This window comes from Zonotrichia leucophrys, chromosome 1A, assembly GCF_028769735.1.
Source record: "Zonotrichia leucophrys gambelii isolate GWCS_2022_RI chromosome 1A, RI_Zleu_2.0, whole genome shotgun sequence".
Lineage (NCBI taxonomy): Eukaryota > Metazoa > Chordata > Aves > Passeriformes > Passerellidae > Zonotrichia > Zonotrichia leucophrys.
The window spans coordinates 60,574,546-60,602,018 of NC_088170.1; the positions used below are offsets into that span (position 1 = coordinate 60,574,546).

General features: G+C 37.9%; 1 protein-coding gene across 17 annotated transcripts in view; it reads right to left on the reverse strand.

Annotated features, from left to right (window-relative positions):
• The window catches only part of MAGI2 (membrane associated guanylate kinase, WW and PDZ domain containing 2), a 719,010-nt gene that overhangs the window by 275,975 nt on the left and 415,562 nt on the right, over window positions 1–27,473 (reverse strand). For all 17 annotated transcript variants that reach the window (XM_064702938.1, XM_064702931.1, XM_064702927.1 and 14 more), the window contains one exon: window positions 18,252–18,371. In XM_064702938.1, the coding sequence (XP_064559008.1) occupies window positions 18,252–18,371 (120 nt within the window). The remainder of the gene's footprint in view (window positions 1–18,251; window positions 18,372–27,473) is intronic.

Sequence of the window (27,473 nt, forward strand, 5' to 3'; positions counted from 1 at the left end):
TAGAAACAGTTTAGTTAGACAGAACTAATTACAAGTCAGAATACAGTGTGGGGAAAAATCAGAGGGAAATATGATCATTACCTCTCTTGGGAGGGTCAAACCCAGAGACAGAAGGAAAATTATTTTGAATGTCCTCGGTGGATACAAATAGGAGCAGTGGATTAAACCTGTGCACAATAAAACCTCCAGCCAAGGATCAGGAGGCATTTTCTCCCCCTTAGAATGTCAGATCACAGAGCTGTCTCCCAAGGGAGGTGGTGCAAGGAGCTTCACCATATGAGTCATTCAAAATTAGGCTGAAGCAAAGCACCTGCACATACCTCAGGCAACATAGCTTTGTTGGCAGGCAGACAACCTCAATGACCTGACAAGACTTAACCAGCTCTCCTTTTTGTCATTTTATTTAATTTTAGTCTATTCATATTAAGGAAAATGAGAAAAAATAGCATTCTGTGTAGCACTCATGTATTCATTTCCTCAAGTGACTGATTACAAATGAAAAATACATAAATTGTCATAAATATTCAGACATCTGATAGGTAAATCTAATGACTAGCTCTGGTTTGTGTTATTATTTAGGAAGTTATTTTAAAACATTCCCCCTCTCCCCCCTACCGAAATGACAAATTTTCCCCGACAGAAGGTGAGCCAGCCAGGGGTAATCAAATACATAAACAAGTTTTAGTTATACCTGGGATGATTATGGTTAGAGCATTTATTTTTGGACTCCTACTGCTTGAAATATCTACCTTTTCAGACACCTCTTAAGAATGCCAAAGTAAAAATGGTAGCAACAGAAAAGAAGACAGTGCTGATAAGAAAACATTAATGTCTGAGCAGCAAGACATTCCAAATTTGCTCCCCTGAGTTTTTCAGCATGTATTTCAGAGGGCTGAATACCTCACTGCTACTTTTTTCTGATTCCAGCCACCATGGTTTAACAAAGGGGAAGCTTTAGCCTTCAGCTTTGGGGGAATTTACAGGAAAGGAACACAGAAAAAAAATTAATTGATTCTTAATTTACTTCTGATATTGAAATTCACTTCACTCTCCTCTTTAATATTACATTTATTTTCCATGATTGAAAAGGAATTAACATGTCTGTAATTATACACTGCAGAATGTGGGGGAGAAAGCAGGATGGCAAAGAAAAGTTCAGTGTTCTCAAAACAGGGATAACAGGTAACTTCCACTGCAGAAAGCCAGCACCTGACCTCTTGGACTGGCAGTGAGGATATTAAATATATATATAAAATTCTATGTTTGAAGAAAAGCAAATAAAACATCAATATTAGGGAAAGAGGGAAAAAAACATCCAAGTACACAGTGGGCTATTATTCTGACCTCAGAACTATACAGGGCTTTAAAACACACTTTAAAGTCAAAAAATGGGAACCTGATCTCTCTTCAGTTTGAGTTTTGCATGAACCCTTGCACAGGAAGTGACTAAAGCAATGTGGGTTCATTCAGCTCAGCAGAAAGAGAATGAGGTGGAACACAAAGATTCTACGTTTGCAAGGGGTGATGGAAGAGTAAAATGAAAAAATAACTGGTACTTAAACATAATTTTTAATGCCATTTCACACATTGTAGTCTATCCTGTGTAGCCTCTAGAACCTATTACAGAAAAGCTCAATAATTACAGGTCATATGTAATATCCTCCAATACCACACGGGAACTATGTTGGATATCAGTCACACTCAAAGATATATCAAAAATTAAAAGGGAAATTATGTTTAGACCATTGATTATCTACCAAAGCAAAGAGTCATGTAAAGGAAATCCAGTATTGACATAAAGGTGAATGCATTTGGCTTATAAGGCCAGAAATTAGAGGTAATTTTCTATGTAGATGAGGAGTGATGTTCTAGAGCAATATTTTAATATGAAATAAGAACAAGATATACTATGATTGTGAGATAGAGCTTGGTAAGTTTACAACAGCAGAAGTCTGGAATCCCTTTCTTAGAAAAATAGAATGATTCAGAATGAGGGAGGAAGTTCTTGTATCCAAAGCATGCAACCAGAGGCACACAGTGTGTGTCAAGGGTGGCCAAACTAAGAGCTTTAAACTGGTAATTACAGGAGAGGTAGAGATTCCTCAAAAAGCAAGTGAGCAAATTGAGATTGGAATAGGCAAGGTAAGAGCCAGGAGAGATGGGAAGAGAAGTGACATAGAAATCAACAAAACCAATGATGAAGTGGAATGACCTTAAGCCTAGGAAGAAGGTGAGAAAGAAAGAAGATCCGTAAGAAAGAAGGTGCCCGTGAAATGATCTTGAGATTGTTCTGGTGAATGAACCTGTCTTGAGTGCCTCTCTGAAATGCTTGACAATAATGGATATGGCATGGGAAAACCAACAGGAGGGATCAGAAATCCACACACCGTTACAGCCATTGAGCTAATGGACATGTGATGCAACGGCAACTACATTTCTGAAATGGTTGGGTACAGATTCTTTTGGAAAGACAGGCTGAGAAGGTGAGGTGACTTTTTGTGAGACTGCAGCTGGAAAGCTTGGAACTCCACCTGGGGATAAAGTACTGCTGCACTGGTTATTCTTCCCCAGTTTTACTGAACTTCATGAATTTACTCTCAGCCTAATTCTCCAGCCTGTTCAGGTCCATTGGAATGGTAACACCACTGTGTCTGTATCAGTCACTTCCAGTTTTGTACCATCTACAGACTTGAAGAGGGTATGCTGTCCCACTTTCTGGACCATTAATGAGGATGTTTGAGGAAGAGTACTGGCCCCAGATCAATCCTGGCATAACACCACCAGTGTCTTACCTCCAACCTGACTCTGTACACCGATCTCAACCCTCTGAACCCAGCTGTTCAGCCACTTTTCAATCCATCAGGCTGCTGTCTTGTCTGTATTTTGCCAGCTTGGTAAGAGAGTGTTCCTGGAAACAGTGTCTAAAGTTTTGTTAAAGCTCAGGTAGGAAATATTTGCCGCCCCCTCTTCATTCACAAAGATGGTCACTAGGTGACCTGAAGAGGCACCTTCCAGCCTAAGCAATTCTGTGAGCCTGTGACGCTGAGGGTGACCATCTGTGTGTGCCAGACAAGAGGAGCAGACAGACTGTGGCAGCCTGTGTGTCAGATCTCAGATAGCCTCTGTAGCGCCAAACTGGTTGGCACTGAGGAATATCAGCTTTACTGATATGGGTAAACCTGGAACCTGACCCCACCTGTCAGGATTCTTTTGCAATCCTAAGGAATGTTAGAACTGACTTCCTCTGGATTTATGCTCATCAGGGCTATTGATGGAAATGGTAGCTCATCTCTGTATCTGTACCCTACAGATTGAAACACTGATGTGTTTTCCTGTCCCCTGTTTGATCATCAGCCCTGGAATACAGTCCCTGTTCTGCTAAGGGCCTTTTCTGGGATCTTAAACAGGTCTTCAGCTGTGGAGGAGTGTTCACTCATCTACTTCACTCCTTCAGCAAGAGCCCTGCAATTCAGTGCACCCAAAGCTAAGCACTGAAATTCTCAATACAGAGAATGAAGAGAATTGAATTTCTCTAGGAGATTATTAGGAGCACCAAAGTTAAAGACTTTAAGTTACATAAATATGTAAATCACCCCTCAGTTACCTCTCAGTCACATGCAATTTTTCCTGGTGAATTCCTGACTCATTCATACAATGGAAATGTACAGAATGAAATGAAAGAAGGATATAAAATATTTATTTTATCTGAATGCTGTGTATCTTCATAACATGTATCATGCACACTTGTGGTTGATAATGCCAAGATGCTGTGAAGAATTTTTTCAATACCTAGTCCAAAAATACAAAGAAGGCAGTGGAAGTAGCTGGTTTGCTTTACCTTCTTCTACCTTGAGGATTTTTTTGGAATGTCACTTCTGAAAGTAAATGCTGCCTCACAACCAATGTATTTCAGAGCATCTTTGGAATAAAGAAAGAATGAGATTAAGCAGCACAGTAATTATTTTGTATATTTCAGGTCAGTTGCATGAAGACTACTATAAAATGCATCACTTTGCTTTGCCCAACCCTTTTTTTACAAATAAAGATTATAAGTTGAAAAGTTATGACAGTGCTGAAAACAGTGGAAACTGCAACCTGTCAATCAAGCAATAAAACAATCCCCTTCCTGCCCTACTTTTTCTATACATTAACAGCATTTTGACAGGACAATGCATTTCTATGGGTAAAAAACCTGTCTCAAAAAATTTACTGTCTATATGATGCATGTTTCTTCCTGAATCTTCCTTATCTGATTGGATTGCCACACTCCAAAAAAAGGTCCCTAGAGTTCATATTAGCTGTTTCACCATTTGAAGACACATGTAAAAATTAGGCTGTGAAAAGCCCTGTACCATTAAGATAAAGACTCCAAACACACTATATATGTACAATAAGGAGAAATGATGAAACTTTCAAAAGCCAGAATGATTTTCCTTAGGAGAAGAAAACGCCTTTTAATCTTTAGCTTGGAATTATTTTCTTTTTTTCCCCCCCATGTGACTTTCACTGGAAAAAGCAGTAGTACCAAAGGTCAAAAAATAGTTTGGAATGCAGGAAATTACTCATAACTGATAAAACTGAAAAAGCATACAGAATTTAGGTAAAGACTGCTTAAAGTCCTGAAGGTTACAGATGCAGGCTCTGCTCCAGTTGATTCAACCTAAGCCTCAGCATAGAAGATAATACCAAATTTCCATCTCACAATTCCTACGAATATTTTTCTCTGAGTTTGCATTAAAGGTAAGGCAAGAGGGTTATTGTGCTGTGGGCAGCTCAGCCTCTTCACAAAGCATCTCCTGTTGACTGTGTTCCTGTGAGTGGTTTCTACCTCATCCTCCAGTACAATCCCAGTAAGGAAAAGACAAAAGCACCACTGGGTGGCAAACCAAACTTTTGCTTTTGCAAGCATACTTGCCTTTGTCTCAAGGTTGTTCCTTTAGGCAGAACAATCCACTCTAGCATTGATGGTAACCCCTTAATGTGGGGGCTGCAATGAGCCACCAAAGGCTGGGAGCTGATACTGTAAAAGCATTGCCAGGTGAGATTATGAAGGGAAATTGTTAAATAGTGCCATAAGGGCAGCTCCTTCATTTCTTTTGCTTCTTTTCTTTTGATTTCCTTCCTTTCTCTTTCCAGCTAAATTTTGCCACTGAGCATACAATCATGCACATCTTTATACCATCTGTCCTCTTTTAAATTTTTACAGCTGAGTCAATCAGAGTTTTAATTTAAATTTTCATCGATCAAGAGATTTTTATCCTGTCCCAGATGGAGAGGTAGAGGTTTTCCAAAGATAACAGTTTCAGTAGCCTGCAGAAGATTTTATTTCTATTTCTTTTAGCTGTGGAGGTTTTATGCTCAGCAGACTAGTATCCAAATACAGCTGGGAACAATATGACAACAAAACGTGTGTTAGGGATTACCAACACGAGTACCTGCGACCAAAATCTCTACAGGGAGGTGAGATAGAATTTTTCTCAAAGGACTCTCAATTATGAAGTTACAACAGCCAGCAGCTCTGGGTTAAGTCTAGCTTGTAAAAAACACCTCAAGTCTGACATAGCCCCAGTGCCAGCATGGTGAGGAGGGTGCTCTTTCCCTTGTCACACTCAACCTATCCATAGCAAATGAAGTGCAGCTCAAAACAGTGACAGTGCAGGATCTGCTCCAGAGCCTCTACCCTCTGCTGTGGAGTCTCCAACAGGCCTGGGCAAGGGAGGAGGAAAGACTTGCACATTACTCCTTTGTCTCTTTGTAAAAGCCTTTCAAACCTTATCATAAAAGACTGTTAATGGGATATTTTGTGATGGCATGCAGCCTATCCTGCCTACTGTAGTAGAAAATGGGAAAGCAACTTGCTTTGGATAAATCCTTTGCAGTTATTATGAACCACACTGAATATAATTCTCTTTAACAGAGAGTATTAAAAATGTTGACAATAATATTGCTCATGCTAGAATCTATGCTTTAAGGTTTTTTAGCTGTGAATTTACCTTCCTAGTGAAGCTTTAAGTTATGAAATCATTCAGCTGCTCTCATTTTAACATGTGGTTATTAAACTAATATAACATATTTCTTATTAAATTGAGCAAAAAAGCAGCTGTGAACTACACCAGTTCCAGATCTTCCCAGTGGTGAGATCTTCCAGCTCCTCAGAGTGAGAACACTGCACTCCCAGCTGCACGAGCCATTCAATCCTCACTGTATTTACCTACCTTTTAAGCACTGCCACTTTTGACTAATTTACCAGCAGCCTTTTATTCATCACAGCACCCATCTCTTTCCCTTCCTCACTTATTTTCCATACCAACATTATTTTCCCACTTGCATAACTCCTTACTCAACTCAGCACTTGCTTTACCTTTTCTGTTCTTGTTAGCACCTGCTCTTACAAAATCTCTTTGTAGCTCCTGCTGCTCCTGACATGCCCTCAGGAAGAATTATTTATAGCCACACTATGATGTCATGAACTTCAGGCAGATGAAGTTGGAAGGGACTTGCAGAGATCATTTTGTCCAACCCCACTGGTTAGGGAGGGTCACTTGGAGCAGGGTGCCCATGGCCAGATGGCTTTTCAATGTCTCCAAAGATGGAGACTCCACAACCTCCTTGGGTAACCTGTGCCAGCACTTGGACCCTTTCACAGTAAAAAGTGTTTTATGATATTCAGACAGAACATGTTTGTGCCCATTGCCTCTTCAATACTTCTATTTACCTCTCTCACATCTTTCATCTCTAGTGTTCCAATGTACAGCTGTGAAAGCAGTCAAACCACTTGTCCATGGCTTGGCATTCAGTTGGGTTCCCTCCTAGCTCCTTTTATCTACTGTCCTTCATCTTAAAATATACTCATAAATTCACAAAAGAATGTGCTTTCTCTGTTATTTTCTCTGCCTCTGCATTACCTAGGCAATGATTTCTAGTCTACGCCTGGGGTTGTCTGACACCACATAAATAGAAATAGCAACAATTCGTTTACCTGAAGCTCCTAAAACCTTACTAGGGAAGAGCATTCATAGGCACAAGACACAAAGGAAGAGCAACAATATAATTTCCTTACAATTGACCTCAATGTCTGTGGAAGAACCCACAAATGTGTCTACCCATGGACAGTAAAAGTATTTGATTCCCAGTCAGCAATTTGGAAGTTCAGTATTCTTATCAGGCACATCATTAGGCGATTCAAAAGGTTTTCAGGACTTTTTTTTTTAAATTGTAGATTTTTTTTCTCCCATAGTCCTGAAAGAGCACATAATATAATTTGGTGGTGAACTTAGAGCACATAACACAATTTGTTGGTGAACTTAGATCAAAGCAATATTTTTGTCTTTGCATTCCTCTGATGTTCAGCAGCCTTGAGGACGCTCTAAACTACATCAGATATCAACCTGCCATGGTCATGGCTATCTTGCATCCTGTCTCCTCCTGGTGATGACTGAAACAGATTAGACTTACCCTTAACTGTGTCTGGAAACACAATCTCTGAAGAGCCACTCATTTTACAGATTGTGGCACCTCTCCTGCATCACTTTCAGTGCTGGTGAACTTATGCAGGTGTAGTTTTCTGCTACATCAGTAGTATCTTTTAAAACTTATTCTATATTCCCGGCTGTTTTTTCCTCTATGCACAAAATAAAATAACTGTAAATGCAGGTCATCACCTGTGCTTTATATTTAATTCTCTAGCTGCATATTTGGTCTTGATTTCTGATTGCTTCTCCACTATTTTTTTGGAGAGAACCTTCCATTGTAGTTCTGCTTATGCTTTCATTTACACAAGGTAAAACACAGAGCCATTATTTTTGAAAACAGTGCAAACCAAATATACAGATTTCCCTACACTTGAAAGGTTTTGCTCATTTGTTTTTAATATCTTCAGAGTTTTTTTGTTTTGTTTTTAATCAGAAACTCCTTGCTTTGAAACACAAACACTTCTTTTAGTGCGTGTGTTTTTTTGGTCTTTTATCTTGCTTTAATTAGCTCACTTGGGAAGTAATGTAACACTATTGCACAAAAAGCTGTATGAGTAGCTGAATCCTTCTTTTCAATTAACTATACAAATCCAGGCCTTCTTCCCACACTCATACTGCATTATTTTGCACTTGGCACAACCTACTCCTCTCAAAGTCCTTCATTATTTTAAGGTCATCAAGACAGGATCCTTCCTGTCTTATTTTGTGCCAGCAGGCAGAAAGATGCACACTTATTTTCACCTGTCTGGAGTCCACCATAGCAACCAAGGCCAGGGTTGCATGCAGGACTGCAAAGTTTTCCAATACCTTGCTATTGAAGCAGAGTAATCAAAGTGAGGATTAAAAAAAAAACAAACCCACAATTCCATCCAAGGCCATAAAATGGAATTTTTTTGTATCTTGCTGCAAAGCCATTTCTGCTGAAAGAACAGAAATACAGAAACAGCAATCCTTGCTATTATAGAGAGGCCTTATACTGATTTTATAGAACATTGTGCAAACAAGGGAAGACTACAAAGATAGGTTTTGCTCCCAGGAAACTCCTCACTGCAGGTGTGTCAGGAAGGCAGAAGCATGAACAGGCAAACAATGAGAAATAGAGAATTGCTCCTGGATACACAGGGCAGAATCAGGAAGGCTAAGAAAAGGTGGAATTGAAATTGCTAAAGCACAACAATAGCAACAGGAGAGGTTTCTACAGCCACAGCAGCAACTAAAGGAAGACTGGGAGAACATGGGACAGTGTGAGGGATGACCAAGAGATGGAGAGCGTAGGAAAGGATAACCCATGGCAGGGAAGTGTGAAAGACTCAATACCTTCATTTTCCTCAGCCTTTACTGGCAAAATCTGCTGCTCACTCCCAGGCCATCCAGGTCTTTGCTTAGGACCACAGGATGGCAGGAACAGGTACTGTTCAGGTACCGAACAGATGGATCAAATTAGGCACTAATTAGGTCAGCCAATGTGCAAAACATGTCTGAGTCCATAGGACTGCATAGGATGTACCTGAAAATCCCAGAAAAAATGGCTTGTGGTTGTTTTGGGACTATTCTCTATCATGTTTGAAAAATTGTGATCAAGAGAGCAAAGACTAGAGAATACACTTTTAGTCTTCAAAAAAAGGCAAGAAGGATTTAGAGAATATACTCACAAAAAGCATAGTCTTTTGATTCATAGAAAGGTATTAATAGAAATGTGTTGTGGAAGCTTGAGTTCAGAAAATATAATGGCTTCAATAGTTTTTGAAAATTCCGAGACTGGGAGAAACAGAAAGGGGATTTTCTCAATTTGTTTTCAGAACCTCCCAAACACTTTTGGACTGCAGTTTATGGTATTTAGCAGAATACTATTTGATACAAGAAGGTGATATGAAGCTTAATATTGAGGAATATCATAAATACGAATGTGGAGTATCCAAGAAGATATAAAATCTAGAGCACCTTCACAAAAACATATCATGAGAAATACATATAAACTGGATATAGCAAATATTGTGTGTTTCCAGTAACGTACTGAAAAATGGAGATCTCTGTAACTGAGCAATGTTGAAAAACATTTCTGCAGAGCACATCATAATGATTTGCAACTTGAATGTTAAATTATTTTACATCTTTTGTAATACCTACAGGTATATGTGGCTTATCAGCACGATAAACTGGTAAGTCAGGCTGTACAGTTTGATGTTTTTTTCCTAACCCTGTTTGCATTTAAACTAAAGCTACACTATATGCACTGCAGGCAAAATTCACTTAGAAATGTAACTCAAATGCAAACATGAACTGGTTGTGACCTCTTTTATAAAAAAAAACCACAATCAAAGCACAATGTGTCACACAGACAGCATTAATATATACTATACTGAAACATACAGTACTATACTACAGCCTTTAATTAATCCTTCTACTAGTGCAGGAATATTTCTACTAATAACTACTTTTAAAATTTCTAAAGGATTAACTTGTATCTACACCTCTGGAGGTTATTTTAGGTTTTAAATCACACAGTATGAGAATTTTCCCCCCCAATATTAAATTGAAATGTTAATCTTTTCCAGCTTCATCACATTAGCCCTGGTTACTTATTTGCCCAACTTTGAATTATCTTTATTCATCCATTGGGTTCGCACATTTTAAATTCTCTGAGCTTCACAATCATTACTCAACAAAGCCCTATCTGATGAGTTCTCTAAATTTATTCCCTACAGCTCTCCTGGTAATTTGCATTACTTTTGCCTGGACACTTCAGTTTGTTAATAGTTTTCTGGTAGTAACTATACAGAATTCTAAAGATTAGGGCTGAGGTCCCGGGCTCAGCTGATACAAGATGAACCCAGCTTGGGAAAAGGCATGAAAGCAAAATTTCTTTCTTGATTTTTCTGCAATTGAAATCGTCTTGGTGCTGATCTAGGTTTGATACAAACTAAAGTATGTTGACAGTTGTTTCAGAGAGCCTGTAGGAGCAGACCAGGTTCCTGGAGCACTCAAGGTTTCTGAACCCCTATAATTTGTGCTCTGTTGTACCTGGTGGTACAACAGGTGTTCCCAGCTCTACATTCTGGGAACACACCTGAGCAAAGAAGACTGTTGTCTGCCTGGTGAACATACATCCTTCTGATTTTCTTGTGTTTGGTAACTTCAGGGTCCCCTGGATGAAGGGAAGGAAATGATGAATCTGACCCTATGTTCTTAGAAGGCTAATTTATTATTTTACGGTATTATATTATATTCAAGAATGCTATACTAAAACTATACTAAAGAATAGAGAAAGGATACTTACAGAAGGCTTAACAAGATACTAATGAAAACTTGTGACTCTCCAGAGTCCCAACACAGCCTGACTGTGATCGGTCATTAAATCAAAACAATTTACATGTTGGATATACAATCTCCAACCACATTCCAAAACAGCAAAACACAGGAGAAGCAAATGAGGTAATATTGTTTTCCTTTTTCTCGGAGGCTTCTCTGCTTCCCAGGAGAAGAAATCCTGGAGAAGGGATTTTTCCAGAAAATATGATGGTGACACTTGGGAAAATCACCAGCCAATAACTGAGCCAAGTTTCTGCTAGCAGCAGTCACAGAATCTCAAAAAACCCCAAATCAGATGAACTGAATGTCTGTGCACCTCTGTTGAACTCTGCAGGCCCAGCCAGCAGAATTATGGGTTCTGCCAAGCCACAGGTGACAGTGGCTTAGTCTGTGACCTTGTGCTGACACATGTTATTGAGAGGGGCACTGGACACTGACTCAGAGGAGCACCTGCCAGCACCCTGGAATAGCCAGAAATGTTCTGGCCTCCTAGAACCCTCTGCCTTGGCAGCCCAGCTGTCTGGCAGGGCAGGCAGGGAGCTCAGTTGAGATGCTGACTGCACCACAGCTCAGACAAGTTCATCCCACTCAGCCTCCTGAATTCACACACAGATCAAGTGTGTCCATGGCTATCTACTGGGCAGGGGATGGAGCTGACAGATTCTCCTGGAGACAGAGGTAACTCCAGTGACTGCTGGTTTTCTTTCAGTTGAACCCTTTCAGAAGCTGTGGGGGAGCCAGTGATCTCTTGGATTCCTCTGGAAGCACACAGCAGGAAGGAGCTGTCATCTTTGGATGAAGATGCTGTCTAAAGGCTGAATGGCCTCACTCTCTGAATTTCATGCATAAAACCCTATTCCTTAAGGTTCTATTTCTTGGATGCCTGTGGGAATGGGCTTGACCTGTACTGACAGATGTAGTCCCCAGGTGACATTTTTTAATGTTGTATTATGATGTACACCTGACCTGGATGTTATCTTTCCTCATTGGTCGCATTCTTGCAGTACATCAAAACTGACCATCTCTTAAACTTCTATGAAATAATAGTATTTGTCTATTGTCATGATCTGCAGGCTCAGGGATCTTTAAGCTTCCCAGCAGTGTCAGCAGTGCTGTGGAGGATGATGATCTGCCTTGGCCACAGGGCACCGCCTTCTGACCATGAACCTTGTTGCTAATCACACACCAGGTATATCAACTGTCAAAATAATGACCATTTATGCAGCCTCAGAACAGACACGAAGTATACCATGTGCAACACTACTCCAACCTTTCAGAGTTTAAAAAGGCACTGTAGAAATTATGAAAGTCACCCTTTTCAATGCAAAAGTATTATTTTTAGAAGTGGCTGTTTTTTCATATATAAAGGAAATTATATGTATCCAATTTTGATTCCTTCCTTATTACTTCCCTGGGAAAATGACAAAATATTTAATTATAACATTAAAATAGTAAATATTATGTTTTATGACTAAAAATTAATTTTAAAAATATCATACATGTTGATATAGTCACTACCATTACGTTTTGGAGCTTCTGACCATTTACTTTCTTTGCATTTCATATTTTTGATGAAACCCAACTCCTGCCTCTGGCCTAAGAATAAGAGAGGAAATACAACAAAGCCCATAAAATCTTACTAATAAAGAACACGTGCAAGAACCCAATCAGATCAAGAAGTCACTGACTTTATCTAAGATTTCTTCTTTTCTAAGATTTCTTCTTTCTTCTTCCTAAATGTTGAAATATCCACAGTTACATGTTCCCTGAATGTGGGGGTGAAAATCTGACATCATATTAATAAGAGACCTACCTCTTCAAGAGGCACTTTCAACAAGAATATGATTTTTACTATCAAGTATCTCTTCTCATTCTTCTATGCCCTTGAAAACTCTTTCTGCTGTTAAAAGACATGGCTTTTGAAGAACTACTATTTTTATCTGTACTCATCTATCCTCATGAATGCTTTGTTTTCCATTTTAAATCAGAATATTTCATTAACTACTGTGCTTAGGTCTTAGGAGGGTAGCATTTTATTATCTTTATGTTGATTAATTTTCTTTTGTATCCATCTGCTGTGGAGTGCTCAGGATGTCCTGCACACAAGGGAACACTGCACACAGTAAGTGGGTGGAATTTTGAATACCTTACAATTTTTACAAGGAAGAATGGAATCAAAACTACTGGAATCAAACACCAGCACTTTATAAAACCATTATCACCACAATACAGTAATTAAAATCTCCATTGCCTACATGGAACAGTCCTTAACTCATTTTTTTAAATTTACAGATATTAAAATGAAATGTTAATTGAAAATGCATTAGCTGAACAGAAGGGTTTTGATCATTTAGGCTAAATTTGACTTGAGAGAAGAAATGAAAGCCTATGTAAAACTTAATATCTTCTCAAGGAGACAGCATGGGGACTGTCTCCAGGTGAATGGAATCAGAGCACCTCTCAGTGCTGCTTATGTGCCAGCTGTTGGAAGAGTCACAGGCAAGACTTTGGCTGTGACCCACATTCTCTTCCCCAACAGAGCTCATTCTATTGCTGACCCTTTATACCTGTGCCTACAACAACTGCAAGCTTTGTCCTTGAATAATCAAGTAATGCAAAACACCAAGGTTTCACCCATGGGATGTATTCAACCTGGTTTTTTAAGATATAATAATTAAAGATTTCTGGATTGTTAGGGAAATCCCAGCTAACTCTCACCCTTTTGCCAAATAATATTCCATCAGTAAAAGAAACAGAGGTGAAATTCTGTTTTCATTTAAGCCAGCTGGAAATTTACCATGGAATTCAGTGGGGCCAGAGAAAGTCCCTGATCATGTAAGGGGTTAAACAGCTTCAGTGATCTTGGAATTTTTGCCAGCAAATGAATTTGAGACAATTCCAAACAATCAAATAATAAAAAGTGGATTTTTGACAAAATTAATGGCACAATAACTAAAACAATTGCTTTTCATGGAATAAATTAAAGATTATTATATTAAAAGCAAATAAGATGTGCTTTACAAAACAACTATTATGGAGATTTTATGAGGAAAACAAAAATTTGATAGAAAAAAAAAGAGTTCTACTTAGTGCATTATTGGTAAGTGTATTGGTTGAATTAGTTTCTGTTCTCATTTTTGCCACATGTAATGGTTATGAACAGGCTTTTTCATGTTTTCATTTGTTATAGAGCTCCACATTGTTAAAATACCTCTTGCTTAATGTATTTGAAATACATTTCTATCCTTATGGATTGCCAACAACCATGTTTCTTTTTCTTACAGTATTTATACACTGAAAATCTCTCCTTATTTCTGGTACTGCCACTACATATGTCACTTTTAGGAGGCAATCCTACCCATAGCATGCATTGCATTTAAACTCTTACATTTTAACACTTTGTAATGATGTCTTACTATAACCTTCAATCATGTGCCTTAACATATCTGGGTTTTGGAAACACTGAAGCTGTTACATTCCTGCTAATGAGTGTTTACACTCCTAAGCAAAATACAGATCAAGTGCATTTTAATTCTACCACTACACTGGTTAAGAATTTTGCTGATCTAATAAGGAGGTGGGAGCAACATTTGATATCAGTGACCCATGGAGTCTCCATGCAAGTTTTGACACATTGGAGAGATGACAGTGTGCTGAGCCAAACCTCCTACAAGAGAAGTTGTACACACACAGAGACACACAATTTGTCTGTTCATCACAGATTTTGCTATTCTGCATATTATAGATTTACATATTGTGTCAATTCAAGGACCATCTTTGATCTTCATGCCAGAAATAAGGAAAGGAATGTGGGTTATTTTGCTGGGGCAGGTCTTCCTGGGTTACACGAGTCTGCATGGCAGTGGCTTTCATTCTGCACAGGAACACCTTCTCCTCTGGTTACAGAACCATGGTTATGTCATCTAAATAAGTGTGTTGGATAATGAAGTTATCATTTTGAGCCTATTCAGAATTTCTTTAATCAGCACAGTAAATTAAAATCCTACTAAAAAGCAAACAAAGTGAAACCTTTAGGTTTTGGTTGTGTTATTATACAAAGACCTTGAAATAAATGTTTGATGTGCTTCAGGCAAATATCCCCTGCCTGAAATAGCAAGGTGCTGCTGTATAAAAAAATTCAATTTTAGATAAACGTGCATAATAAAATTTGTAATTTTATTACCAATTCAAAACCCAGTAACAATCTCACTGAAGTTAATGTGACTCTGATTTTTAATCTGAGTGAGAGTGGAACTGCCTCTTGTATTCTTTCTCTTGTTCTGCATTGAATAATATTACCTAGACTGACAGGGAACTTAGCCACAGGTAAGCTGCAAAGCATAGCAACTGTTTATGTAATATCATGTATGCCTAAAATAATTAATATCTATAAAGATAGCTTTCTTATCAGCAGTTGCTCAAAAAGACATAAGCAGAAAACGTCAAAATAATAATGCATTTAGTCCTACTGAAATGAAATATTTTCACATTTGCAAAACTGCTAAAAAAAGAGATTTGTAGATTTTTGATCCTGAATATACTATTGCTTTTCTACAGCCCTTTGGAATACTACAGTCATTCACAGCTGTCACAAAAGCAGTAGACAAAGAAAGGTGTATCCAAAGCCTAAAGCAGTAAGGAGGTCACAGAGTATCCTATTTTTAATTCTAAAGAATTTATAACTTAAAAATTTATTTTAAAACAAAAAAAAAAGTATGCTTCAAGGAAAAAAAAAAAACTATACAACTCTACCTTTCTAAGAATACATTTTGCTTTCACTTTTAGATTGTATCCTGTCCAAGTTGGAGTCACAACTCTTATTTACTACAATAGAACAAAACATTTCAGATTGTTTTAATGGTTTTACCATTACTATTAGAAAATATCCCTTCCCAACAATACCAGATTCTACAAGGAACAATACAAACACTCAGTGTCAGGTAAGTCTGCACTTGACCTCCTTCTCTTCTGGCTTACCTGGATGTTCCTGATTCTCTTTGGAATTCACACAGTAGAAAGTAAATTGACTGCAACAAACCTTCTAGTCAAAAAGGGATGAAAAACAACACAGGTATACAGTCTGAATTTTTATCTCAACTGAATGAGAAATCCCTTCTTTAAAACATTATTCTGGTAGAGATTAACTGGTTCATGGTGGTTGTGTTTAGATAATCAGCATAGACTGACTCAGCTACTCTACATAGAAACTTAGCTAAATGCAGAATGATTTTCTTAAAACCAAAAATTAAATAAATAAATATTTAAACCAATTTATTAATACTGAGAACAATTAAAAAGAAGAATGATTTGTTTCATAAATATAAAAACCAGTCTCGATAAGAAAAAATTTATCTCCCAGAGTATGTATGCTCAAATAAGTTGCTTGATCTATTCAAGAACTCAAACATTATCTCCTCATGAGGGAAATCAAACATTTCTTTGCTCCGGTTTGTGTAATTTTTACCAATAAACTTAATCATTGAAGTCCTAATGTGCTCAGGAGAACTTGTGACAGGATGATCAGTAAAATTCTTCCCCAAAGAAGGCATAACAGTCAATAATTAACCAGGAAACTGTGGAGCTGTAAATTTGTATGGTCATATCCAAAAGACTGTGTGGGAATAGGAGAAATACATCTGTAAAATAGCTATATTTTCTCATGTGTTACCTATTTTCTGCCATAAGGCATAGGCAGACAATATATTATCTGTTTTTTGTCAGAATGAGCATCTGGTAATTAGAAAATCTGGGAATCAAAGACAGGATTTGGGCAGAACTGGTCTGTTGAGTTTAGTTAGCTGTAAGTTTAGCTTCTGATTTCTTGGCTTCAGTGAACTTGTCACCTGTGATAAGCAAATGACCTGGCAGATGTTGTACTGTCACAGCTTTGGACCTGTGTTCAGCTGGGTGCTCAGCTGGTTTGAGGAGTTACGCAGACTTCCTCAACCAATATTTCACCTTGCTGTCCACTCAGCTCTGGTAGCTGGTATTAAAAGACACATCTCAGTATCCCTCGAGGGACAGAAGAGCACTGTGAATTAATTTAACATAGCAGTTCAATCTCTACAAACTTGCTGCAAACTAATGAAATTACATGGTCAAGCAATGACAGACTTGTGCTCCATTTAAGCTCCTCTAATGTTACTTTCAAACACCTAAGGTAACAAAAAGACACTCCGAGAAAGGCTTGTTATTAAATTAACCTGTGATAAAAGCAAAATTGTGGTGTTGCATTAATGTTTAGGTAACTTGTACCATTACATGCCAGACAGTGGTAAAAAAAGTACAAACCTGAAGGATGACATACTTTCCTTTATTTGACCTTCTTAAATGGAAATCTTTGTTACAAGTTCTGTATTGATATAACTCTTAATGAAAATTTATTTACTGGACAATGGGTACTTTGTGCTGATTAGGTGGGAAAAAATTGCGTTCTTTGCTGCTATTTATAACACAGCTAATGATTTTTTTGGGGTGAATAGCTCCTTATTTATCTTCAGATGCTTTTCTTGGCAGGGACAAAGTAAGGACAAAAAGGTCTTTATTTCTTTTTTTGCTACAAGGTGATGGGGCTGATTTCTGTAAAATGGCTCTACTCACCAGGTATTCCCACATATATGGGTCATATTTTTCCTATAAATGGTGTTCCCTCTGAATATTGCAGTAAAAAACCACTATCCATTTCCTAGTTACTTTAAATATAGTATATTTGCAAGAAGCATCTGGTTTAAAATAGTGTATCATTATTCTGGTTTTATTAAAATACCCTGCAGTGTAACTGCCCACCTCTTTACAACAGTTTCACTTTCAGGACAGCTGTGTTGTGGAAAAGGTTTGGAATCAGATGAATCATTGGTTCTCCTGGGAAGCAGAGTCATGCAGTAAGCTGCTGGCTCTTTGCCCCATAGGCAGGATTTCTAATAGAGACATTAGGACAGCCCCTATCCCTCTGCCATATTACAAAATTAATGAGCTCTTTTCAATGACTTTATAAAGTCCATAAGACATGACATAGCAAATTCTTCCTCTGTTATTTAAGTAGTGAGGTTTCAGCTTCTGATATAGATGGATAATGGCAGGATCCAACATGCAAAGGAAAAGTCTCAGCCTTACACTTGATTTCTGCGGTAGAATGTATTTATCCTGTTAGAAAAGCAGCTGTAAGCTGAAATTCTGTGGAAATGCCCTTGAGTATTTGGTGTAAAGGACTAGTGTTTCTGTCCTGTAAATGCAATGTAGTACATGCAATGTTTCTCTTAACCACTATAATATACTAAAATTACAATGAACTCATCTGCATTTAGATTTTATATATGAAAATATTTTCAGAATTGCCACATGGCTCTTCACAAATTTCTGATAGCAGTAGCAATGACATCTTTGTAACAGGATAGAGCAGAGCAATTCCATCAAATGAGGAAACAGTACAATGGAAACATGATACAAATTTAGCAGAAAAAGCCTGCTTACCTTCATATGTTCCGCTTTCTAGGAGAGCACCACTTTTCTCCAATTCCATAAAATCTTCAACAGTGATGAAAATATAGTCCACACCAGGGACTTCCCCCTCCTTATGTGGCCTTGTGGTGCCTATTAGGAAGATGAAAGACACACTGTCAAGCACATGGCCTAAATGCAGAATGATCTTTTTGAAAGCTTTGGAAAAGTCACAAAGTAAACCACTTACACAACATCTTAGATAGCACATCTTCCTTGTGAGGATGCTTTCAAAGCAATCTAGCTCTATTTGCTGAAGCTGACAGAGAGATATATGAGATGTACGCTTAAGATCGTGCCAGATATTATTTGGATCTATATTTATTCTCACTAATGAAAAACTATCATACTGCTGTTATTTTTACATTACTAGAAAGCCCCTTAGTGACATCAGGAATTCAGAGGTAACACAAAATAGTCTTTTCTACAATTAATCTGCTTTGTGATATTTTAAAAATTTATTTAGAACACAAAATGATAGTTCTGTAAGTACATCTGTAAGGGTTATATTCACATTGCTTGTTTCAGTGCCATAAGTGGACTTGACAAATGGTTAGGCTTTAGGGCCTGTGGGATTAAAATCACCTGCTAACCATGCTGTCAAGCTGCACAGGTGTTTATATTTAGTTATTGCCTCTATTGTCATCCCTGGATGACAGACCTCTGTAAAAGCTGACAGATAATATTACACACAGCCTGACAAGTGACTTGGCTTAGCTAGCAGAAGTTGGGATGTTAGCAGGGAAGAGTCTGAAACTGACCTGATTTCCTAATGGTCCAGTTTATTGTGGTCAGGCTATCCCTGATTTGACTGAAACCACTAATTAAGTCTCAAAATTCCATTTGGAAATGGAAGAATTTTTGGTTCTCCTCAGTCTCAGAGTGTTTGAAACATCTTAATCAATTTTTTATCCATACTGTACTGATTACATCACACTTGTAGGGTTTAGTTTAAAGACTGTTGACACTGGGAAGTGGCTAGAAACGTGTCCAATCTCCTTTCTGTTACTTGAAGACACAGAGACATAAAAGTGTTAGATTACCTCCACTGCCTGTCATAGAGACCTTTTTCTCTTCAGACACAGCCTGAAGTCCATGGCAAAGACTGCATGAGACTGTCAAGACAACATTTCAGTGCTTAACATGGAAAATATTTTGATAAATTTTGATAAATCTGTAAGACTCTTCCCTCATTTTCTCCAATTCCTTTCCCATCTCAACATTTACAACTAAAACTGGCTTTAATATATGGGAATTCTCATACTATTTTCTAGGGTACTCTGTCCATCTGGAGTAAAATTCTGAGCTCCTCAGTGAAAGAGAGATGTGAAGCTCTTGAAGTGGATGGAATGGAGGGTGATGAACATGACTGGGGGACTTGAAATCCCTCTGATGAGTAAAGGCTGAGGAAATTGGGCCTGTTCATCCTCCAGGGAAGACTGCATAATTATCTGAAGAGGGAATGCCAAGGGGACAAAGCCAGGCTCTGCTCAGTGGTGCCAGCCACTAGGACACGAGGCAGTGTCTGATGCACAATTCCATCTGAACATCTGGAAGAACTTCACTCTGCAGTGACCAAGCACTGGCACGGGCTGCCCAGAGAGGGTGGGGAGTCTCCCTCCTGGGAGATATTTCAGAACCATTTGGATGCAATCCCAAGCCATGTGCTCTGGGATGACCCTGCTGGAGCAGGGAGGTTGGAACAGATGTCCCACTGTGGTCCCCTCCAACCTGACCCACTCTGTGATTTTGTGCTTACTTTTGTGTTTTGGAGGTGGTATTTTTAAAGCACTCAGACACTTGGATTTTCAATAAGCATGCTGAATTAATTTCCCAGAGATTATCTGATGTCTGGGGATGCAGCAGCACCCCTAAAGATCTCCAGCCCTTTGTGAGAACTGTATTGGAGCACAGGGATTCTGGTGTGCCCCTGAGCTCCAGGGAGCTCTGCCAACAGCACAGACATCAGATGTTTGTTCTGCGTTCTCTCTCCTGAGAAACTTTTCACTATCAAAGAATATTGACAGAAACTGGATCTTCCTCACAAAACACTCTGGCAAATCAAGGCTATTCCAGACTCAGCGCAGGAGGAAGCTCACATATTAGATGAGTATCACTAGCTTACTGTTTCTTCAATATATTTTTAATGTAGACAAGCTTGGATTACTAGTCTATCAATTAAGAAAAAATATAAGTTACAGAAAATGTTAGCCCTGCTTTGAGTGAAAATTTGGACCAGATGATATAAAGAGCTCCCTCACAACTGAAATTTTAATGATTTTATACTATTTAGTGTTAATACACCCTGGTTTGTTTTAAACATGTGGATATTCAGCAGTCATTAATGACAGATGATGGCAAAGTCTCACAGGAGGTCCAACAACAGACCTGGTTATTCCTGTGTTTCTCTGCTTTGATCACAGTCTTTGTTCAACTCACGTGGAAAACTTTAATGGACTAAGTTTTGGATTCTGAATCCCTCTCTTAAGTTGGAAGCTAAGGACCTAATCTTTCTGCCCTTACATTACTGAGTCATGTTTTTTTCAGATATGGTAGAGATATGATAATACCTTTTGCATGTCTTGCATTAATTAACTATTAATTAAATATTCTATCTAATCTGCTTAGACAACAGTGGTAGATAACACTGTGCCTTGGTTTAGGGTGTTCTGATAACCAAGTCTGCACATCTTCTCTCCCCCTTCACTCTCAGAACTAGTCTTAAAGGTGCAGAACTTAATATCTAGCACAAACAGAACAGATGAAGGGGGATACAAGCATCATAAAGTCACCCCAGGACCCACTGTCACTTGGATGGTTCCATCCTCTTACACTACTCAGGGAGCCAGCTCCAAGGGCCCTGCACTGCACTGTGTACTGCAGACCTATAAAAGATCGGGTGGTCACTTCCCACAAAAAAATGGAGAAAGGAGCAATCCACGATCAATAGCTGCTTGAATTCAGGGTGACTCTATCCCTGCTACAGCAGCTTCCATCCCCTGAAGAACTTTATTGTTCTTGATAAAATCTTGCTGAGTCCCATTTCCCTCCTGCATCTGTTCTCATTTCCTCAGGCTGGAGGACCTGAGATCCCTGGAAATGGTTAAAGCAACTCCCTGGCTAATGGAATAATCAATGGCTATTGCCTCTTTTACTCCTTCACCCTGGAGGAACTGAGTTGTTGCTAACAGTAATTCTGCCATCCTTTATAGTTTTCTGTAAGCACTACAGACATTGTAATTTTAATAATGCATATTTACAGAGGTGGACACAGCTACTAGAGCATCTTAAACACCCATCAAGGTCTGAACATGAGATCTATATATAGCAATCTTACAGACCACAAGCAAATTCTTTCCTTGCCTTTAACCTAGAGCTACACTTCTTAATAGATTTTGTCTTTAACTGCCTCCATATAGACAGATAAGCAAGCCTAAAACTTACGGTGATTCAAAACTGAAAACAAAGGACTAATTCCAAACCTCAGATTTGTACAGAAATATATTTCATCTTTTGTTATGCAGCATCAAGGCTTAATAGGACACAGTTGCTGCTACTTGTAATATTTAGCCCTTCATTAATGCAAAAAGAACTCAGTTACAATTTTGTTACCAAGGAAACCTATGAAAAAATTATCTCTGAATTCCATAATGAAAGAATATTATACTTTTAGATATTTCAGGACCAAAATCAACAAGGGGTATTTGCACTATGCATATTTCTGACAAATGCAATTTATAGGTGCAGTTGAAGACACAAAATGAGAAGCTCTCAAGTAACCATGACCAGGCCAGTCATGAAAGTGCTGTCACACAACCTGTAGGTACCTTAGACATTGCAGGACCTTGGTCTACAAAATCTGGACCTTCCTTGATTTTATGACCACATCATTCACCAAACTATCTCCTCTCAAAACATGTATTAAGGTCATTCAGTGAGCAGCTATTTTGTTTAGATTTTTAACTTTAAGATGGATACTTGGTACATTTTAGAGATATTTAAGTTATGTGATATATATTTTTATTATTATTATGTTTTAAAAAGACCCTTTGCCTTTGCAGATGGTTTCTTCTCTTCCACAGGGGAATTATGGTGATTTGCCAACTTGAGTCCAGGCTTTCTTTGCTCATGTGTGTTGTATGATGGTGCTTAATCCCAGGAGCATCTGAAAGAATATTTTTCTTTTAATGAGTTTAAGGCACCTGAGGGCAGGTGCTTAGACATGTAAGAAATCTTTACTTCTATTAAAAAACGAGAGTGTTAATTTAATAGAAATAAACTATTTTTGAAATACTTCTTTTATGAGCTAGGGGAACAATAAATAAATGGAACTATTATGTTGACTTCTAGTGCAGATTGGAAAAATGGTCATTTCATGTAGTGTTCAGTCCAGATTGCCTTTATTAGTAAAAAAAAGAAAGAATTATTGATTCTAGAAGACTTCCAGGGTTGGAAAACTCTGCACCAGTTTGTAGAGGCAGAAGAAGAACTAGGAATTTATGTCTATTTTTAATCTCAGTATTCAATTACATAATTATAACATTTTAGTGTTTACTTGGGAGCAGAGTGCACAGCCTGACTTGGAACATATTTCTACTACTTAGAGGCCACTGAGTCTTCATGGTCTCTGTTCAGCTCTGCTACTTTTAAAAGCAGGAAAGGTGGTGCTCCCTTATTTTTTTTCCTTTTCTTTTCCATAACTACACTCCATGTAGTTATGGAAAAGAAAAAAAAAGGCAATTTTATTTATTTGTCAGCATGAGAATATGAATATTAGTCAAAGCTCCCAGAACTGTGACAGGAAAGACTCAGTACTTTACACATATTTTAAAGAACACTTCATCCTTGCAGTAAATAATCTGTATTTCACTGTCTTTAGCAGCATCTCAAGGATAATATTGTACTAGTTGTGCCCTTGTAGAGTCTATATGATGGTCAGGAAAGTAGAAGTAAAGGCCTTCCCTACATGGTCCAATACCAACTCATAAACTGGGCTCACAGGTTGCAATGTTCCAAGCTAACAGGAACATTATAAATATTTAAATCTTTACTTTTTTTTTTTTTTTTTGTTAAGGGCAAACCTGGCACACCACTATCCAAACCTGGCACACCGCTATCCACTTCACACATACTTAGCTGATTTATATTTGGAATCACAGATTGGTTCCTATGTATGAGGTAATTTCAAAAGGAAAGGTGTGTTTTTGCCACAAGGATTTACAGTGTAAAAGAAGAGCAGGGGAATAATCTAGTCCTTTTTGCACAATGACCTACTTCCAGAGTAATTTTCCAAATGTATGGAAGTGAAAAATGTCTGGTTTTGCTTATCTCTTCCAAATGTAACAAAATGCAAAGAGAAAAATGTCTTTAATATACGAAGCCCTTTGATGAGACATTCTACTGAGAATTTGTTTCGTAGCTCAGCTCTGCACAACAGCTTGTTGTGGAGCATGGTCTGCCAGGCTGTCATACATTACAGTAGCTGGAGGGATCCCTCCTGCAGAAACAGACTGCTAATCTTTAATAAACTTCAGCTGAGCCCTTGCTATGACCTTGAATACACTTTGCCTTAGAAAAATTCAACAATACTTAATTAGGTCTTTTGTTTGTTTGCCAAATTACTCTGGAATACTGTTACTGTGAGAAACTGAAATGTATGGGAAATTATACCTATCTTGTCAAATTACTAACTGCATTAAGCAGAGAAGCATCACATTTGTCTTGATATACTGAATTTCCAGCTCAAGAGAATAATACACATAATTTTCAAGTAAAGTGATTTCAGGCATATTACAAAGCCAGAAGCTTCAAGTGTTTATGACAATTCTCATAACAACAACATAAACCACAATGGCGTAAGTCCCTTCCTGCCAGTGGTCATGAAAAATAAAAGTGTTTCCCCTTTCCAAGTGTGCAATACCAGCAATTTCTCTGATTTATTCCTATTAAAAAAAAAAAAAAAAAAAAGCTGCAGAAGCAAAGGAATGAATTCCAGATTCCTGAAAATGTTTTTCAGGAGTAATAGTTTCAAACTGCATTAATATTTGGCAAATGTGTTCCTGAAGAAGATCTGGGTGTTAATAAATTCAAATTTAGCAAAGATGCTGAATGTTCTAGTGAGGCAAGAACACAGCTGAGAGAGGATCTCATCAATGCATAAAAATATCTTAAGGGCAGGCCTTAGGAGGGTGAGGTCAGATTCTTCTCAGTGCTGTTCAGTGACAGGACAAGAGTCAATGAACACACTGAAACTCAGGACGTTCCACCTGAATATGAAGAAAAACTTCTTTACTGTGAGGGGGACAGAGCAGTGGAACAGGCTGTGGAGTCTCCTCTGAAGCCATTCAAAACCTGCCTGGACACAAGGAGGTGCAGCCTGGTGCAGGTGAATCTGCTTTAGGAGGAGGTTGGACAAGATGATCTCCAGAGATCCCTCCCAACCTCCATCACTCTGTGAAAGCTGGCATTTAGCAACTGCTGAGCTCTGAGACTGCAGCATAATTTGCAAAATTACCTGTACACAGAGTGAAAAAATCAGACGCTATTTTAAAGAAGCAGTGTGTTTTTACTATTGCCTGGATTTTCTGATCAAGTTTTAGAAGAAAGTGAAAAGCACTTAGCCATACTTCATCACAGAACTAAAAGCTTCATGTCTAGGTGCTTAATTCATGCAAACTAAAAAGGAAGTTTTGCAATCCCTGTGCATAATTAGCATTCACTGAGAGTAGCAGAAATAACAGATGAACAACATGGCTCAATCCACTGTCTACTGAATTTAGGTAGAGAATTTGATTCACATGAAAAGAAACCTTTAAAAAGAAAACAAAAACCTCAACCATGGTTTTCACAGTTTGTATTACAATTTGGGATTCATGACATTGTTGGATATGTTTTGATTTTTGCTGAAGAAGCAAAACATAAGACTGAAAAGCAGTCTTAAGGGTCTGTGCACTGGGTTGTGGTGCACACATTCTACAGCATCACATAATTCTTAGGACAAATATGTTATATTTTATGGTGTAGAACAGAAATAAAAAATTCCCAAATTTGAGATTTATAATGCACATAGGAGCAGATAAGCATGTCCTTTATGGAATATGCATTCTTTGAATGTTTCTTTAGATCTTCTTTATTTCCAAACTTGAGACATATGCATTAGGTAGCCTAGATAAGCTCCTGCCTGGTGGTTAGCATGATTATTAGATTCCAGATGCACATGCTTTCAAATACCTTTAAAAAAATTATTTTTAGATTCAATATGCAGACAGGAGCCTCTGATTAAACACAGCCTGGGTTTTTTATTTGTTCTCTTGGTTTTGTGCAATGTGACAGACAGTGAACAGCCCTAAGATAATTTATGCACTGTAAAATAAAGTCATATTGGAACTGAACAGAAAAGTAAAACTGAGAGATGCAAATGACAGTAGTTTTAGTTAAAGACTGTGGGTAGGAACATTGTGTATTTGTTAATTTATTTTGTTAATTGTGAGAGGACCACTGGAACCAGCAAGAAGCACCCAGAGAAGAAATGCAGTACAAAAGCTGTGCACTGAAACAGATATTGGAGATTTTCTTTAAACAGTGGCACATCCAGATTTACTCTTACACAGTGCAAGGATTTGAATTTTGCACATTGTGCCCTTGTCCTGTGTCAGGCACTGCTGCACTGTGTGCTCCCTCTTCAAGGCTGGGTGACATTGCTGCCTAGGGTGGCATCAGCTGGGGCACTTCCCTGCACTTGGTGAATTCTCATGAAATCTGCAGGGCACTTTCTTTTGAGAAAAACTATGACCCCGCATTAAGCCAGATACACAAGTTTCATTGCCAATACAGCAAATAAATTTGAGCAAATAAAATAACTTCTTTTTCATTATCTTTGCCAACAGTCGTCTTCAAAACGTTAACAATAAACTGCAAAGAGAATATCCAATAACAGAGAAGTGTGAATACTTTGTGTAAAGTCAAGCATGGATGACTGCAGGAAATACTTGCAAAAAAAGCAAAAAAGCTGTTTCTAATGCAGGTATCTTAAACACTTAAATTATATTTTTCATAATTCCTGGAAAATGCCAAATTGTGATATGGCTGTTCTGGCATTTGGAACTACCAACCTTACAGAGTTAGCAAAGTCCCTAAAAGAATCTGATTTTCAATACTCAAAAAGTGAAAAAGACAAAAAGAAGGAAAATCAGGTATGAATAATTTTGGATTCCACATTAGTGCCTCAAAAGGTTTTTGTGGTTTTTTTTGACTGGTTGGTAGATTGTTTTTTTTTTTTTTTAAAGCAAAAATAAGTACCCCCCAGGAAGCACCAGAGGACACTAGGATTTTAGCCATAAAACATGTTAATGTCTTAGCAAATACCCCAGCAATATATCCCAATATCTTTAGTACTTATTAGAAAATGAAAAATCCATACCAGCTTTCCAAACAGACATGAAAGAAAGCAGTAAACTGCCATAAAAAAAACATTTGAGAACCCAACTTTGAAAACCTGATGATTAATGATTGTGGTGCATGAAGTCTGGGGTTTTATTTTGTTTAACTAGGAACTTCTTGAGCTAATAAATAATTAATGGAGTCTAAGATTTTTTTTTTTGTATATGCTTTAGACAGTCACTGTTCTTTCATGGATTTTCACTCTTTCAGGTAAAGATATAAACTAAAAGATCATGACAAAGTTTTTCCTCTTTTGTCCATTTAGACTCTGATTCCTATGGCACATATTTGTTTTCACCCCCATCAATCTTTATTACAACTATAAAAAATTGGTTTTACATAAAAATGAATATATGTGGACAAGAGAATGATCTGAATAATGAAGACATACATTAGAGCATCATGTTGAGAGACTCATGTATGTATGAACATTTATGTTTCTACACAGATTTATAAAAATCACCAGCTATTGAGATCCAGACAGAAACTTTTGATGCTACTAACAAAATAAAAAGCTCACCTAATTACATGCAAAATGCTTTCTACTACTAGAAAAGCTTAATTAGAAAATAATTTCTTACTGTCTTTGGATGAACAGTCTTTTCTGGGAAATGTCTGATTTTTGCAGCTCTTCAACACAGTTAGAGAACTATTATATATATAGCTCTCTAACACAGTTAGAGAACTATTTCCATAGTAGTCAGCGGGCATGGGTATCTCTGCTAAACAGTGAGATATTACAGATGAATTTTTTGT